The sequence below is a fragment of the Drosophila navojoa genome, chromosome 3 (assembly GCF_054131105.1).
Source record: "Drosophila navojoa isolate 15081-1374.11 chromosome 3, UAZ_NAV_1.0, whole genome shotgun sequence".
Taxonomy (NCBI): Eukaryota; Metazoa; Arthropoda; class Insecta; order Diptera; family Drosophilidae; genus Drosophila; species Drosophila navojoa.
Genome location: NC_142891.1, coordinates 26,122,930 through 26,140,657, shown reverse-complemented (window position 1 = coordinate 26,140,657; position 17,728 = coordinate 26,122,930). Strand labels below are relative to the sequence as shown.

Below are 17,728 nucleotides of genomic sequence, written 5' to 3'. Positions count from 1 at the left end.
TTGTGTCTATTGTGCAACACTAATCATCAGCATGCATTCACATTGCCGCTATTGGCAATTTTCAACACTGTCAGCTGTCGTTTCATTGCGTGCGGTTTTAATACAGCGAGCAATATTGTAAAGTCTTTAACGTAATTATACATTTTTCATTAACGCAGAATCACTTAAAAAGTTAGTTAAACTATATATTGTAAATACTTATACAAGAAAAATATATTCTATACCTTAATAAAAGCGTAAGCTGTGCACTTCACAAGTTTACATGACGTTCTAACCTAAAAATCTGATGAAATGTGAAACTGAGTCGGCTTTCCAATGATTTACATAAACATATACACAATAGACGTTTACTAATTTATATATATATAAACTGTATAATTTTCTGTTTTTTGTTTTTAAGTATAATGGCTGCTCAGTTCTTTAACCGCATTGGCCAAATGGGTCTCGGCGTTGCCCTGCTCGGCGGCGTTGTGAACTCCGCATTATATAATGTTGAAGGTGGCCATCGGGCTGTGATTTTCGATCGCTTCACTGGCATCAAGGAGCATGTTGTTGGCGAGGGCACACACTTCTTCATACCTTGGGTGCAGCGACCCATTATCTTCGACATCCGTTCCCAGCCCAGAAATGTTCCAGTGATAACCGGCAGCAAGGATTTGCAGAATGTGAACATTACGCTGCGTATCTTGTATCGCCCTATTCCGGATGAGCTACCAAAGATCTATACGATTCTCGGTCAGGATTATGATGAGCGTGTGCTGCCTTCCATTGCGCCTGAGGTGCTCAAGGCCGTTGTCGCTCAATTCGATGCCGGCGAGCTGATTACACAGCGTGAGGTGAGCTCAAACAATTTGATGGATTTATTAAACATAAATTCAAAACAATTGCTTTTCATCTTTAGATGGTGTCGCAACGTGTGTCCCAGGAGTTGACTGTACGCGCCAAGCAGTTTGGCTTCATCTTGGATGACATCTCGTTGACTCACTTGACCTTTGGACGTGAATTCACACAGGCTGTGGAAATGAAACAGGTGGCCCAGCAGGAGGCCGAGAAGGCACGATTTGTCGTCGAGAAAGCAGAACAACAGAAGCTGGCTTCCATTATTTCAGCTGAGGGTGATGCTGCTGCTGCCGATTTGCTGGCCAGGTCATTCGCGGAGGCTGGTGATGGTCTGGTTGAGCTGCGTCGTATTGAAGCTGCCGAGGACATTGCCTATCAGCTATCGAGATCCCGTGGCGTCGCCTATTTGCCCAGCGGACAAAGCACCCTGCTCAATCTGCCCTCAACCCTGGCGCAGTAGAGCTCGTGCCTAATCGTCTTAAGTTGTAACTACCTGTAGCATTTATTAAGTACTTTCGATTATGTTTCTAAATCAAACATCACAGCAACGTGTTCTGCATTTTGCATTCATCGCTCGTCCGCAGTAACCAATCAGCCAACATTTTTGATCATTTTTGTGCTTTGATTACGTGTTCCTATAAATTGTTCAACTTTTGTTGTTGCCAACTGAACAATTAGCAATTGGGAGCATCTGACGGAATGGGCGAAATCGATTTACATGTTGCTGGACTTTTCAAAAATTTGTTATGTGAACAAAAGAATTCAACACAATAAATACATATTAAATATGAAACCTAAATATCTGGTATTTGCAATTTTAATATCAAAATTCAATATATAGCTAAATTCGACTTACACTATGAGAACGTTGAAGGTGTTAAGAATTGTGTAATTATTATTTGAAGTAATTAATATGGAAGGCGAATAAAAACTACTATTATATACAAATATGTATGTATATGTGTGTACACACATATGTCATATTAAATATGTACATATATCCGAGCGAAGAAATGGAAATGGAAATACGAGTATAAACTTAAATAATAGAATATAATATTTAAATAAAAATTCCAATGTTTATTGGTTGTCGATGATAATAAGAGATTAATTAGAGATCCCTTATATCATCACAGTAATTACTAGACGTAAAACAGCCAAATATGAAGGAGACTTACATATGTAAATATTAGTATATATATATATATATACTACTTGTATTTACATAAATATATATAAGTAAATACAGGAAATTTTTCTAAGAAGCTGAAATGCCTCTTTTTTTATAACATATATATTTTATTTCTCAAGATTTTCATTCAGAGAGGTTAACTAAAACTTAATATTTTTCAACATCAGGTATTACTAGATAATCATGAAGATAGGTATAGTTTTTAATTGTCCATATATTGCTTTCTCATCTTAATTTTGTTCCATATTAATGGCCCAAATAAAATAATATGCAGACGTTTATTTGACATTAAAAAAAAAAAAAACACATTATACTAAGAAAGAAATTGACAGATTAAGACCTTTAATATGGTTGCATAACTGCCTGTCTAACGATAGTTTACTGAGATAACATTTCACTTTTCATTACTGAAATGAAAGGTTTCAAATTACAAAAAAAAAAAAAAAAAAAAACGAAATTGAAATTTTTACAAACTAATGGTTGTTTGTCAATTTTTATGAGTTTCTTTCAAATTTGGCTTATCTATGTGTTTCCGGTTCTACCTAAACCACATAGTGTTGTTATTTGTTGTTGTGTGTTACAACTGATTCGAGTAATATATTTTGCTCTTTTACTATCTATATTCTAGAATTTTTTTCCATAACTAATTGTATAATCTTTTTTAATTTTTGTGTATTTTCTTTTGTAAAAATTTACCAGAGGTAAAAAACTATTTACTTAAAATAAGATGAGTACCTAAAAGAGTTTATCGAGTCATTCGACATTTTGACCGTTTTTAATTTACTACCGAACTGTTAATCTAATCCACGTACTGCTCTACCATCTGGTCTTATAGATAGAAAACGTGGTTAGACATCACTATTAATTACACTGACTATCATTGAAGAGTTTAACAATGATTAGTATGACAAAAAAATTCTCTTATCTTTACTAGTTATTTCGCTCAAACTTTTTTGGATTTTTTAAGAATAAATATTGGAGAGGGCGTCTCTGACTCTTGAGGAGATTAACATATACTTGATTAATTCTATTTATTAGAAATTAGCTACAAAATACACAAAAGTTGGTAAGTTCATATACAGATATATATTTTTCTTTGGAAGCATATAGAGTATCTTTATGTTCAATGAACGTTGATAATATATGTATGTCGCCATGTTTCGATGGTCTACTAATCTAAACTAGTAAGTTAATAGAGACATACACAGATTCTAAAAGTTGTTAGATAGCTTCAACATAATCTTTAAATTTAAAAATAAAACCTTTCCTATAATCACGTATTTTTGTACAAAGATACGGTTGATTGCTTTCAGTATAAATAAGTTAGAATATAACTTAAACAAAAACCTATACTTACTCTACTCATTTAATCTTTTTATAACTGCCCAATTTCATTTGGCTATGAATAATGAACCTTTTCGGTATCCCTAACTCGACAAAAGTTTAACAAGGGTTAAGGCTATCAGTGCAAAAGTTATTTTTATCTATATATGCTAAATATTTCCAATAGCAATTTTATCACTGCATACAGAATCCATTTGAGCTTTGTCTGCTCGTTTATGTAATCCCCCACTTCTGGGCGCCGTCACACAAGCCCTCAGCATCTCAACTCAAGTCAGCCATAAATCAAATGGAAGTACTTCAGCATCGAGTAAGAAAATCAACATTCTCTCCCTCCCTCCCACTCATTAGAGCAGAAACGCTTCCCCTTGGGGGTGGGTTATTGTGCGACAGCACAATAAGAGAAAAGTTAACGGTTGCCATGGCAAAAATCTGTTGATTCATTCAAGTGATTTGCCAAAGTGGCTTCGTTGAAATGCCAGGCACACGCACACACTCAGCAACAGTTGGGTGGCGCCGACTCCTTCTGATGCCCATAGAAGGGGAGAAAGAGACAGAGAATCTAAAGAGAGTGGAATTCACGTAATGTGAATGGATATAGAGAGCGCAAATAACGCAGAGCGTAGCTCAAATGAACATACGTCAGCATACATTAATGTAGCCTCTCTCTTCCTCTCTCTCCCTCTGCTTTTTGCTTTATCTATGAGTTAGCGTTACAAAAACAATTTCTGTAATTTGGTCCAGCAAATCGAGTGTTTAATGTAAATTAGTTTTTTTATTTTGCATCGAAATGTTTTTTATACTTCTTTCTCGTTTACTATTCAATTCGTGTTTGTCGCCTCTGTTAGTTTGAGGAATCCCCCACATACGACGGATGAATCACAATGGGGAATTCTCTTATTTACTGTTAAAAAACTGGATTATACGCATGCTAATTTAGTCTTCAGCTTCACTGAAATATATTCTCTCATCTTGCATACGCAGTTTAATGCACTTTGTGTGAAAAAGACATGGCGCGTGCAAAAAAAAAAAAAAAATTATTTTTGGTTTGTTAGCAAAAGTATATATAAATTATATGCACACCGAGGCACACTTGTTGTTTTATAGTACAAATTAATTTATTCAAATCCAGCTCAGCGTTTTGAGATTTGCGATTGAGGGAAGCGAGTGAACCGGTCCTGCGGCTGCACTCGCGGCTCACAAAGCTCACCGAGCGACGCGGAGCGAATCGAGGCGAGGTGAGGCGATGCTTTAAAAGGCCTCGTTGAACGACGAGCAGCACTCAGTTGGCTAACGGACGCCGGAGCGGGCACCTCTTGACTAAATCATAGACGAGCAACTAACTAAATAGCAAACGCGTATCGCCACGTAACGTAACGTCACGTAACTTAACGTAACATAAGCTCAGCAATAGCCAAGACGAAAAAAAGTGCAAATAATTAAAAGCAGTCAACTTAAGTGCACAGCGGTGAGTGTGTGTGTGTATATATATATGTGAGTTGTTATGCGTGTGCCTCTTGGCCATATTTAAACAATTAATGTGCTTTAAAATACATAACATAATAATCACACTGAAGCAATGGAGCGTATACTTAATGCGTATACATGCTGCCAAATGACCTTTTAAGATGTGCTTTAATTTAAATCAAAACTCAACTCAACGCAACTTAACTTAGCATTCAGCATTCAGCACTTAGCCTTGTTGTCTATTTGGTCAATTTCGACATTCCAAACAGTCTTATCAATTTTGTATTTAGTTGGACCTGGTTCTGATCTGGTTTCTATAACTTGTTGCTTTTACTTATTTTACATTTGAGCCTCAAGGCCAAACAACTCTGGGTTGACTTGTTTGCTTTGCAAAAGGTTTTCCACGTACCTTTATTAAAGCTAAACAGTAAAAATGAAACTGCAAGCGAATTAACTTTTGATTGTATGCAAGGTTCTTGTTGTGCCTAAAGTCAAGCAAACAAATTGGCAAACAAAAAAAAAAAAAAACATTTTTTTGCTCTATTGCTTAAACGTGTATTCTCTTACACTTCAAAAAATTGGGTAAATATAAAAGTGGTATGAAATTAAATGTTTGTTAAGTTTAACCAAATCAAAATCGAAAATCTACGGCTAAACAAATAGCTTAATTTACTTCAAATAGAATAAGTAAAAATTCATTGAGACTAAAACAGAGTGAATTATTTGTATACTTGTTCATAAATTGTAGAGTATGTTGGGTAGGCTAAGGACTAAGAAGAGAATTATGTATTATGCAAATTGGTAACTACATCAACAAGTTTGCTAGTTGGATTTTTGTAGACCTTAGTTACGTTTTGCAATTGAATTAAATTCGACTTTTCCACTATGACAAGTTTTATAGTTGGATCACTTCTAAAAGCTTTTGAGCTGGATTACTGTACACCAAATTGAAATAATGTAGTCTGCTTCAAGACAATTATATCTTCTAAATTCACTGTAGACATCTTTATCAGATAGATAATTATCTAAAGTACCTAAACATATAGAGATTTATAAGTTTTACTGATTATTATGCTGTCGGTGCAATGCTTTTATTTAATAATATATTATAATTTAATTAATAAAGTTGTTATATTTAATCTTTATTGTCATTAGAGCATAACATTACAGAGCTTATACTGATTAGCATTATCAGACTTGAGAGCTTTCTACATTTCTATATTACACAAGCAGCTGTTAACATATACTTACACAGCATTTAAATTTAACTAACATTTAATTCATTCACTAATAACTAATGCTGCTTTAGCTAGCTATAGTAAATATACATTTTTGATCATGAGTAAAGGCTCTACAAACACTAATATGCCCTTGCCAAGTGAGAGTAAGGCAAAAGCTAACACTTTGGTGGCAGATAAACTGGATTCCAGTGTCTCGGTGAGTATTCGGTTTGGTTTTGGTTTTGTTATTATCTTTTTATTTTTAGTATATTTGTGTAAATTTAATTAAACGAAATAAATAATGTGACTGCTGGAATTGCATTTACAGATCGATATGGAAGCGCCCGAATTCAAAGACTTTGCCAAGTCAATGGTTGACTATATAGCCGATTACCTGGAGAATGTGCGCGACAGGTGAGTGAGCGAACCAGTTACAATTCAATTGACACTTCATGTATTCCATAAATACATAACGTATTCATTGACTCGAATTGACCTCTGATATGAATGCGAATTCGGATTCAATTTGAAAGTTCGTTCTAATTGACCTATAGTTAGTAACACCCTTCCAATTTCCGCATGTGAATTATTGATCGATACATTGCACAGTGGACCAGAAACGCTTACAATTTATTTGTGAAATTACAAATTAAAAGAATATCTGATATTCCATTCATACTTGGATTCCAACATAATTTGCTTATTACACTTTCGATTTTAATCGAAACATAAATGATTTTCGAGCTTTAAATTTTTATTTTTATATTTTTATATTCTTATTTCAATAACCTTTTGCCACAACGCTTGAGTCAGGTGAGTCAATGGGAAAGTTTCTCGAGTTAGATTTGTTCACTTGTTTCGGCCTTCTAGCTGAGACCTTTCACGAATTTTAAGTTTTTTTTTTTTGCAATGGCATTAATTACAACATTATAAGGTTTTGCCGTCTGTTAGTTGGCGTGTCAAGGTCGACATTATTATGATTATTATTGTTATATAGCTCCGGCCACAGCGCTCACCTGTACATTGTTCTTGAGCAATTCAGTGTTGGTGTTGCCTTGGAATTATCAGAGCTCAATTTGTGAACTTTTCAGAAGCGTTTCTAATCATGGCTTATTGGTTTTCAATAATAATTTATTGACTATTGATTTTATATATGTATCTTGTAGGGTTCAAACTTAATATGAATGATTGACAATGATCATTTCTGACCTTCGGTCTATATGAGAGTAGATTATGAGCTTAAGCGATACTTTATACGTGCAATATCTTATTCATATATGTACATCCTTACTTTTCCTACTGCTACACTCACTGAGGCATGGGAAATCGAAGTTTAAGAACTAGAAGTTGAACCAGAACCAAAATTTTAGCAAATGAATTACAGTTTATATACGCTAGCGATCGAGTGAGATATAATTATATATGATTCTAGTATCAATGGATAAACTTTGTAATAATGCTAATCATTCAAGAGTAGATATTCTGTAGGATTGGAATACGTTTTTTAGCTTCTACGATAATTTCCAGTGAGTGAATATTCAAAATGCTTTATGCGGAACATATCACGTTGACACTCAACACTCTTTCATTACATTAATATTGATTTTAGGGAGCACTGAGTTGGGTGGTTGCTGGCTCGACGCTGAGACTTAATTGAGTTTTTCACTTTGCATAGCATTTTGAATGGCTGCTAATAAAATAAGACTAATGCAATTGTTGTTCCTCTTTGCAGGCGGGTACTGCCCGAGGTGAAGCCTGGCTATTTGCAGCCATTGATACCAGATGCTGCACCAGAGAAGCCGGAGGATTGGCAGGATGTGATGAAGGACATTGAGAGAGTCATCATGCCGGGTGTGACCCACTGGCACAGTCCCAAGTTCCATGCCTATTTCCCGACAGCCAACTCGTATCCAGCCATCGTAGCGGACATGCTGAGTGGAGCGATTGCTTGCATCGGATTCACTTGGATAGCGAGTCCGGCCTGCACGGAGCTGGAGGTGGTTATGCTCGATTGGCTGGGCAAGATGCTGGATCTGCCAGCGGAATTTTTGGCCTGCTCTGGAGGAAAAGGTGGCGGTGTCATTCAGGGAACAGCCAGCGAGTCGACTCTGGTGGCTCTGCTGGGCGCCAAGGCCAAGAAGATACAGCAGGTAAAGAAGGAGCATCCGGAGTGGGATGAGCACACAATCATTGGCAAGCTGGTGGGCTATTCCTCGGCCCAGGCCCATTCCTCTGTGGAGCGAGCTGGTCTCTTGGGCGGCGTCAAGTTGCGTTCAGTTCCGGCTGATGAGCACAATCGTCTGCGTGGCGATGCCTTGGAGCAGGCAATTAAAGAGGATTTGGCTGCTGGCCTAATACCCTTTTACGCTGTTGTCACCTTGGGCACGACTAACTCGTGCGCCTTCGATCGACTGGATGAGTGCGGTGCTGTGGCCAACAAGTACAACGTGTGGGTTCATGTGGATGCGGCCTATGCAGGCTCAGCTTTCATCTGCCCCGAGTACCGTCACCACATGAAGGGCATCGAGACTGCCGATTCCTTCAACTTCAATCCACACAAATGGATGCTGGTCAACTTTGACTGCTCGGCCATGTGGCTGAAGGACCCCAGTTGGGTGGTAAACGCTTTCAATGTTGATCCCCTGTACCTAAAGCACGACATGCAGGGCTCCGCGCCTGACTATCGCCACTGGCAAATCCCATTGGGTCGCCGTTTCCGCGCCCTCAAGCTCTGGTTCGTGCTGCGTCTGTACGGTGTTGAGAATCTGCAGGCACATATCAGACGCCACTGCGGCTTTGCCAAGCAGTTCGGTGATCTCTGCCAGCAGGACAAGCGCTTTGAGCTGGCTGCAGAAGTGAGCATGGGCCTGGTTTGCTTCCGGCTAAAGGGCAGCAACGAGCGCAACGAAGCGCTGCTGAAGCGGATCAATGGACGTGGCAACATTCACATGGTGCCCGCTAAAATACGCGACGTTTACTTCTTACGCATGGCCGTCTGCTCGCGTTTCACACGATCCGAGGACATGGAGTACTCCTGGAAGGAAGTCAGCGCTGCAGCCGATGAACTGGAAAAGTCTGAGGCAGCTGAAAAGCAGTAAAGAGACAGTTATTGCTCCAACTATATATAAATTGACATGTTTAGGGAATATAACCATGGCTCATATATAATATATTTAAGTACTTCAAATATCTCCACACATACATACATACATACATATATACAAAATATTGTTGAGTATTAGTGTATCATCAAATATCATTGTTATCGTTGTTGTTCTTTAAACGCTTCTCGTATTTAATAAATGTGCTTAATTAATCATTATCATATAAATAACACAATGGATGTTTCATTAGTTTTACTCAGGATATGACTCGAGAAACCGTTACACTCCAGCGTAAAGTGATTACTTTTTCTTAATTGAATCTTGATCTCTAGAGCTGTGTAATTTGGTTTTATATCGCCTTGTCTCTATGATATTTATTTAGACTACCAGCCAGCCTGCTCTTGAGCAAACTCAATAAATATAGCTTTTATCCTTTGAACAAAGAAATATATGTATATGTATTAAAATAAAAATACTAAAATCGGAATATTATTTATTCGATTGTAAATAGCCGATAACTCACTTGCGACAGAATACCTAACAAAGTATATATCGTGTCTTAATACCGAAACACTGCGACCTTATTGTAATCATGGCGCGAACTATCGGCAAATTAAATATTTGTATAACATGTTAAGTTACGGTATTTCGAAATGTACGCACACCGGAGATTCACAGAGAATTGCTTTTTTATAGAAGAAATTAATTATAGAATTAAATTCGTCATTCGGATCTCAGATAGAGGAAATCGAAACGACCATTCATGCGACTGCTCTCATAGATGACAGTATCTTGATTGGTTTTAATGTCATCATGGCACTGGCAAAGCCAAGAAACAGGTTCATCCACAGATATAGATTATTCTATATACTAACTGTTGTCGATTATTACTGAAAGATTTTCATAAAATACAATTTTTGTCCTTTTAACGCTATTCGTTTTTAATATATGTGCTTAATTAATTATATTTATATAACTAATATATAGAATTAACCGTTAATTTTGACTAGGTTTTTGGGTTCTGAAACGAGTTTTGTTCATTTTTTTTTTGTTTGTTTTTTTTTTTTTTAGACACTGTGCTTCATGTTGTAAAAGTCGATAATACGTTGCGCCTCACGTATGCCACTGGAACGTGCTCCATCGATGGTTCCAAATCCGTGCATTGCGGTGGCATCGCCTGCAAAGAGAAGTGTTGGTGCTGCATCGCCAAGAGGTGCCGCCAAGGACTGGACATCGCGAGCGCTACTGTCGACGGAGAAATAAGGTCGGCCGCCTAGAAAACACGCGGAGCTATTCCAATTGGAGCGCAGCATGGCCTGCGGATAGGGCACATTCTGGTTGCACAGGCACTTTCGTAATAGCATGGTAAATTGCTCCAGCAGCGTCGCATCGGGCAGCTTCTCAATCTCATCGTAGTATCCGCCACCGACGCGTACTTCGAGGACATGTTGGCTGCTAGGCAACTGAGATATTTCCACAATCTGTCGAGTCCAACTTCGCTTTAGGATTGCATCGGTTGCTTCAGTGGCAGGGCTTGGATTTGCTTGCGGTAATGGACACAACGGACGTAGATTCGACTTAAGCCACCGACCAATGGGTCGTTTGTAGGAAAGATAGATTTTGACTGGATTGCCAAAACCTAGATTCTGTATGGCTTGTAGCTTCTCCAGCGGCAGCATAGGCTTGAACAGGATACCAGAAAAGTTCTTTAGCACGCCCAAAGGCAGCGTACAGATTATATGATCGGCATTATACAGACTGCCGTCGAGGCAACCCACAAATTGCGTATCTGAGGGCGTCTTCCACTGTATTTGGCCGACGGGTTTGCCTGTCTGCAGCTGCTGTTTGTTCAAGTCGTGGGTTAGCGCATTGACGGCGTTGTCCAGGCCAGTGGGCACGTAAATCGGATGCGCGTCCTGCTCCAACGGACATGAGGTAACATGCTGGATATTCACATACTCAAGACAGCAGCCCAATATGCTGCTGAAGTCCTTGAACAGCGACTGAAAAATCTCGCGTGCTATTGCCTGTTCGCCGGGCTGTTTAAAGGATGAAGCTATCAGCTTGTCGCTCTCCGACTGAAAATATGCCATGACATTGTCCAACGAGTGCAAATCGCCGCCACTCTTCACTTTATCGCGCACCTTGAATCCGCGGCACAAGTCTCGGAACAACGTATCTATCTGTTCAACCATGCCAGTTGGTACCTTGCTCTGTTGATCTTGCTTACCGTCACCCACTGTGTGCACATAGATTACGGGAGACGGCTGCTTCAGCTGCTTTTTCAGGCCTTCGGCATTACGCAACAGCTCGTACATGGAATCATGGGAGCCATTTATGTTAACCCACTTAGCACCCAGCTCACAAAATGTGTCGCCGAACCGCTTGGAGTTAATGCGACCACCATAGCGTTCCGTTGCCTCCAGGACGAGCGTACTATGAAAACCATTCAACAGTAGATGCTTTGCCGCTGACAAGCCTGCCAGACCACCGCCAACTATCACAATCTGGGCATTTCGTTTGGCAGACTCCAGATTATGGTTGAAGTCGTGGTGGCTGCTTCCATGCTGTTGCAGCCCGGTGAGCTCAGCTTGGAGTGCTGCTGCATTGTATAAGCTGCGCCTATTGGCTAGTTTATACATAACTGTGCACAGGCGAAAAGCATTTTCAATTATTTAATATATTCAACAGCAGCAAACAGTCCGCACTTACCATTTCAGATCAAAGTGTCAACAGGCCTGATCAGTTTCTGGGTGTTTTGCGAAAACAGTGAAATTTTGTTATGAATGCGAGTGCTCTATAATTTGGGTTTACAACAAAACTATCGAATTGACACATTTCACAAATACACTTTTCAATGCCAGAACAGTGCATGATATCTGTTACGCTCCGTTTGCTTACAAAGTATTTGTATAAAATTGAAATTAAATTAGGAACTTTCAAATACAAATCATAAAACAAATTTTAGAGAGAATTATAAAAAGTGTATTTGCGATTTCATATTCGGTTTTCAATCCCTGCAATAAACAGCTGCGCATACATTTTTCCTTAAGTCTGGCAATGCTGCTCAATAAATTGTTTTATCGCATAAGTATATCGATTTTAGATAAATTAAAATGGCGGTAAATTTAAAAATATTGCTTACTGAATACGTAATAAAAATATAAGTAAACTACTTTGTTAAATATATTGAAATTTAGAGTTGTCGTATTAGTTAGTTGTTTATATTTAGTAATTCTGGTAGCACTGCCAGCTAATATTTACCAATATCGTAAATGCATATCGAGTATTTAAACTGAAGACATTTTAGTTTCTCTGAAAATGGAATGACTTGGGCTTTAAATGGATTTTAAGTATTTTTCCATTTATTAAATCTAACATTTTTATTACATTGCCAACGCTTGGACCAGATTAATTTAAATTATTTATTAATATTGTCTGCATGTCAGTATGTGTATACGTATGTATATGAAGTATGCTTTATTCTTATTTTGAACTAACGCTGTAGCGTTTCATTTGTAACATGTAATCCACTTAAATGGTGTGTGAGCTCGGATAGTTCACCAGCCTTGCGGGCATTCACTTGTTGCTCTGCGCATACCGATGTGAGCTGTGTTTGGATTTCCGTCCAGGCAAAGTCAATGTCCGACGGCTTTGGATCCATGCCGCAAACGGCAAATCTCAGGAAAAGCTGCCCACAATGTTCTGCCTTCACCATGTAAATCTTCTTGCGCTCCATTAGACGCTGCAGCAGCTGTGATGTGATTTCATTGTCACCCTTCGCCCGGAAGCAAACCAGTCCCAGAGCACGCGGAGCAATCAACTCGAAACGTTCGTCTGCCTTCACCAGATCCTCGAATTGTTTAGCTAATGTGATATGTTTGCGGATGTGAGCTCGCAGACCCTCAGCTCCAAGTGTGCGGAACGTGATCCACACTTTCAGAGCGCGAAAGCGTCTACCCAACGGAATCTGCCAATGGCGAAAATCTGGAATCTGCGTCTGACCCTCGTGCTTGTGCTTTAGATAGATGCGGTCCACATTGAAGCTGTCAATCACCTTGTTGGCATCGCGCAACCACATAGCGGCGCAATCAAAGTTGACTAGCATGAATTTATGTAGATTAAAGTTAAGCGAATCCACACGATCCAAGCCCCGACGCAGCTCCGAGCATTCCTCCAAAGCAAAGGCGCCACCAGCATATGCTGCATCCACATGCAGCCATACTTGATTCTTTTCACATATGCTGGCCAGAGATTCTATGTCGTCGTAGGCACACGTGCCTGTGGTACCTAGCGAGGCTATGCAGATGACTGGTATAAGACCTGCCGCCACGTCTTGCTCAATGGCCTGCTTCAGTGCATCGCCACGCAGCACAAGATCCGCGCCAGCTGGCAGCAACTTAATGGGCATGGCTGCCAGGACGCCCGCCTTCTCAATGCAGCTGTTGCTCTGATCCGATGAGTAGGCAATAAGTTTGCCCCTAATCTCGCTCTCGCTTAGTTCTGGATGACTGAGTCGCAGACGTCGCACTGCCTGCTCTCTGGCGGCGAGCACAGCCACCAGCACTGCCTCACTGGCGGAGCCTTGAATGACACCGCCACCAGGTCCCTCATTCTCATGTAGAAAGTGCTCGGGAAGATTCAGAAACTTGGCTAGCCAATCCATAACGACCACTTCCAGCTCCGTGCAAGCCGGACTACAGATCTGCAAATACGGAAAGGGAAAATATGTTTAGTCATTTGGGTAAATGCAGTTAATTTTATAAAGCTTGACCCAGTCCCCCGAGATAAATAAATAAAGTTTTTTTTTGTTTGTCTGCTCGCTTGCGACTTTAACAACTCGTTTGTCAAGTTCTTTGTCGCTTTCACTTGCCGCATGTGGACAAAGGGCTTCCATTCAGTTCGATTGAACAAGAGATGAGATTTCACCTGCACGTACCCAACTGAAGCCCATAATGCTGAAGCCGCTGGCCAGCATCTCGCCCACAATTGAGGGGTAGGATACACTGGTGGGGTAGTAGGCATGCATATTGGGCGATTGCCAATGCGTGATGCCTGGCTTGATCACTCGATTGATGTCCTTTAGCACCTCGCTCCAAGTTTCCGGAGTCTCAGGCATTTGCTTGGGCAACAGATCCAACAAATAGCCCGGCTCCACAGAGGGCAACACATCATGATCTCTGATGTTCTCCAAGTAATCAGCCACAAAGTCTACCGCCGCTTTGCCAAATTCACGAAATTCTTGGGCATCCATTTTGGAACTACGGTCACGTTTTGGACGGCGAATATCTATTTGTACTTTTCGCGTATTGTATGTCTCGGTGTTTGCTTTTTTGTTTATTGTTTACAAAGCTCTATACACCTTTACACCCAGTCACCAACAACAACACTTTTTGTCGCTCTGCTCGCTACGAAGTTGAATTTAACTCTGGCAGAGCGCACCTCTAGCGAAATGCCTTTTATACTGCCGGATGAGCCGATCGAGCGATCGATTGTCCACAAGTTGACGCCCGAGATCTGCTTATTTAATACTCCACAATCGAATGGCAGTGGTTCATCTAATTGTCTGCGAAACGAATTCATATCCAGGTAATACAATCAGAAAATGCCTCTCCCTTTCTAATTATATTGACACCAATCTATAAAGAATAAATAGTGCCTAGATATACATATATGCTTACTAACACAAATAATCAATAGCATCTCTTTAAAAAAAGACGTTGACAACCTATTTAGCTATGACAACAAAACTAGTCTAAAATACAAATTCAAAATAATTATGTTTTTCCATAACGAATTTGTAGTTTATATTCGAGTATAACGGGCATTCTCAACTGTTCTCAGTTGGTTGGCCGAATGCTTCCAATTAATTTTATAACTGTTCCCAAACAATCAGTTTCAGGCGCTGTTAAAGACAAAATTGTTCTGTCTGGCCTTTGGTTTGGTATTTAAGTGAAAGTAAATATTACATCTTAAATAATGGTTAATTTATTTTTGAAACTCGCATGCAATATGCAGAAACAAATTATAAACTACGCGTTTGCATGCACTCGGTTGCTACTTGTTGCAACTTAGTAAAAACTGTTCTCAGTTTATTTATCTCGTTTCATAGCAGCCAGCTGCAAGCTGTTCCCAGGCACTTTTAGCTGCGCTTAGAACCAACAGGTTTTGGTTTGACTGTTCTTTTAACATTTTTATGTAATAAATCAATTTTATTGCTACTGCATTTAAAATTTGTAAGACTATTGAACAAGTAAAACCCAGATTTTTATTGCTACTTTCCCACACACTACTTGATGTCTGTTCCCAGTTACAGTGTGTTTCTCACAACGCCGCATTTATGTTCTCACTTAGTCGTAGCTGCTCTCAACAGGTTTCTCTTCTGTTGACATTGGCTCAGCGCTTCTCTTAACATCATCTCTTCCAAATAAAGGAATGACACCTGATTGACTGCAACATATCAATTCAAAACCTTTTGAATTTTAATCTCTAACTTAATGTGAAATAAATGCGCATTTCACTGTAACATAACACGTATGAGTCTTCTAGTTGGCCTTCACCCATGATTTTGACTGAACTCTGGTTATTGTGCACTAATGCACGTACATAAATTCATGTATAGGCATAATAATATATAGGCATAATAAATAATATTTTCCATATATGAAAAGCTAGATCTATATAGATGGTTGAGATGTGGATATTAGAATAGTGTTAGGAAGAATTTTGAAAATAATAGAACAAACTTGTATTCTAGACAGAATCAAGAATCATTGATTCATACATACATACAGTCTGATTCTACAATAACTCAATGACGATTGTGTCTTTGTTAGATCTCCTGTATAGATTTATCGAGCGCTTAAAGCGAATCAATATGCATATTTGTATTCTATGTTTTAATAGTTTTTAAATTGATTCGATCAAATGAATGTTATTTGCATGCTCGATATATATTTGAATATTTTGTAATTTTTTGCCAAGCTTAAATATTCATTTTCTGATTCCACATATTTATGACTCACCCAACTAAAGCCCAAGACTCCTATGCCCGCTATAAGCAGCTCTCCTATTATGGAGCCGGCGGATGTGGATGACGGATAAAAGGCATTAAAGTAGGGCGATTGCCAGTGGGTCAATCCGGGTAGGATAATATTTTCCAGATCTTCAAGTATCTGTCGCCAGTGCTCGGGTTGCTCTGGTATTTGCCTAGGCAGCTGATTGATGACATCGTAAGGCAACACGTTGGATAGCACATTTCTGTGAAGGTAACAAATTGCTTGAAAAGGATAACACACATAGACACACACCCACAAAACACACACACACACCTCTCACGTATGCTGCTCAAGTAGTTGATTATGAACTCGATGGAAGCGTGACCAAACTCGCGAAATTCGCCAAAGTCCATTTTAAACAGCACTCTATGATATATAGAGTATGTATGCGTATATATGAATATTCTATATTTGTGTATCCTGTGATCTATTCGTATTTATTTTCGATTCTCTGATGATACACTGCGACGTCTGACTTTTGCACTTGTTCACCGTTGACATTCGAATCGAGAAATGAAACTCGCTGCGACATGTCAAAGACTCGATCAAGCTCGCTTCGCAGTCGGTCAAAACTTTCAAACAATACTTTTTGGATGAGCCACTTGCATAGTATGTGTAAAAATGTGCACAGCCAGCAAGTTTTTCGTTATCATTGGCGAGATTTATGTAACTCGTAACGCTGTAGCGACATTAAGACAAGTTCATAGCAAACACCAACATCAACACACTCAACATACAGACACATAAAAACGACCAAAACAAAAACAACAAAAATAGCATGAAAATCGTCGATGATGTTTTAATGAAATGCGTTTAATTGTCTTATAAAGCGAGTACACGGCAAGAAATTTATATACAATTCCGTCTTTGTATGTCTTTGATAATTGTCTGTCATTGACAAACTTGAGTAAAATTAATATGGATAACATCTTAAAAGTTACTATCCAGAACCTGTGAGTTTATAATAAATATTGAATTGAAAAGCTACACTGCACAAAGTATCTGAGGCTTTATCAGCATATTGCAAAGATCGCATTAAATTCATATAAAAGTTCTTAAATTTTCTTGTTTTCTATTTTTCACTCACCAACTTTTCTCTTAGTGCATTTAATGGATGATCCATTGTTATTACAATCCGGTTTATAATAATTATTACCTTGTCTTAGCTGTTGTCACTTTGGCAAAAAGTCCCTCCAAATCATTTTCAGATGCATAACATTTCCCACTTTCCCCTTGACCTTCTCCTCCCCTTACCTAGCTGCATAAACACCTGCTATAGAGTTCCGCCCAGTCATTCGAGTATGCTCGAAATTTTGAAAGTCACAGTCACTGTCAATAGATTTTCGTCTATTTTGTAAGCACGAGCTTGAACTGGGAACTCGTGGTGCATCTGCATCATCATCATCATCATTATCGTCGTCATCATCTGACTGGGCCGCTTGAAACGGTCAATGCATTTCATAAGTTCGCATTGTTTTTTTCGTGCTGCTCTACAATTTTCAGGGT

At 39.0% G+C, this 17,728-nt stretch overlaps 4 protein-coding genes across 6 annotated transcripts; 2 read left to right on the top strand and 2 right to left on the bottom strand.

Annotated features, from left to right (window-relative positions):
* The first annotated feature begins 26 nt into the window (after positions 1-26).
* Positions 27-1,639, top strand: Phb1 (prohibitin 1). The gene is made up of 4 exons (XM_089257219.1): positions 27-171; positions 401-836; positions 902-1,325; positions 1,386-1,639. Exons 2-3 carry the CDS (start codon positions 405-407, stop codon positions 1,298-1,300), a joined length of 831 nt encoding a protein of 276 aa, XP_089113345.1. The 5' UTR covers positions 27-171; positions 401-404; the 3' UTR covers positions 1,301-1,325; positions 1,386-1,639.
* Positions 1,640-4,644: 3,005 nt separating this feature from the next.
* Positions 4,645-9,399, top strand: Ddc (aromatic-L-amino-acid decarboxylase). 2 transcript variants are annotated; one of them, XM_030385827.2, is made up of 3 exons: positions 4,645-4,841; positions 6,389-6,474; positions 7,793-9,399. In XM_030385827.2, exons 2-3 carry the CDS (start codon positions 6,395-6,397, stop codon positions 9,156-9,158), a joined length of 1,446 nt encoding a protein of 481 aa, XP_030241687.1. In that variant the 5' UTR covers positions 4,645-4,841; positions 6,389-6,394; the 3' UTR covers positions 9,159-9,399. The 2 variants fall into 2 exon arrangements, with proteins under 2 accessions (XP_030241687.1, XP_030241686.2); XM_030385826.2 differs by lacking the exon at positions 4,645-4,841 and adding an exon at positions 6,121-6,277.
* A 688-nt stretch (positions 9,400-10,087) lies between these two features.
* On the bottom strand, positions 10,088-12,209 carry LOC115563211 (protein anon-37Cs). Its single transcript, XM_030385832.2, has 2 exons — positions 11,877-12,209; positions 10,088-11,808 (listed from the first exon to the last, which is right to left on the bottom strand). The coding sequence occupies exon 2, from the start codon at positions 11,804-11,806 to the stop codon at positions 10,232-10,234; it is 1,575 nt and encodes a 524-aa protein (XP_030241692.1). The 5' UTR covers positions 11,807-11,808; positions 11,877-12,209; the 3' UTR covers positions 10,088-10,231.
* Positions 12,210-12,625: 416 nt separating this feature from the next.
* Positions 12,626-16,957, bottom strand: amd (alpha methyl dopa-resistant). Of its 2 annotated transcripts, XM_030385854.2 has the most exons (3): positions 16,496-16,957; positions 16,190-16,424; positions 12,626-13,869 (listed from the first exon to the last, which is right to left on the bottom strand). In XM_030385854.2, the coding sequence occupies exons 1-3, from the start codon at positions 16,573-16,575 to the stop codon at positions 12,661-12,663; spliced, it is 1,524 nt and encodes a 507-aa protein (XP_030241714.1). In that variant the 5' UTR covers positions 16,576-16,957; the 3' UTR covers positions 12,626-12,660. The 2 variants fall into 2 exon arrangements, with proteins under 2 accessions (XP_030241714.1, XP_030241715.1); XM_030385855.2 differs by lacking the exons at positions 16,190-16,424; positions 16,496-16,957 and adding an exon at positions 14,104-14,736.
* Between the last annotated feature and the right edge of the window lie 771 nt (positions 16,958-17,728).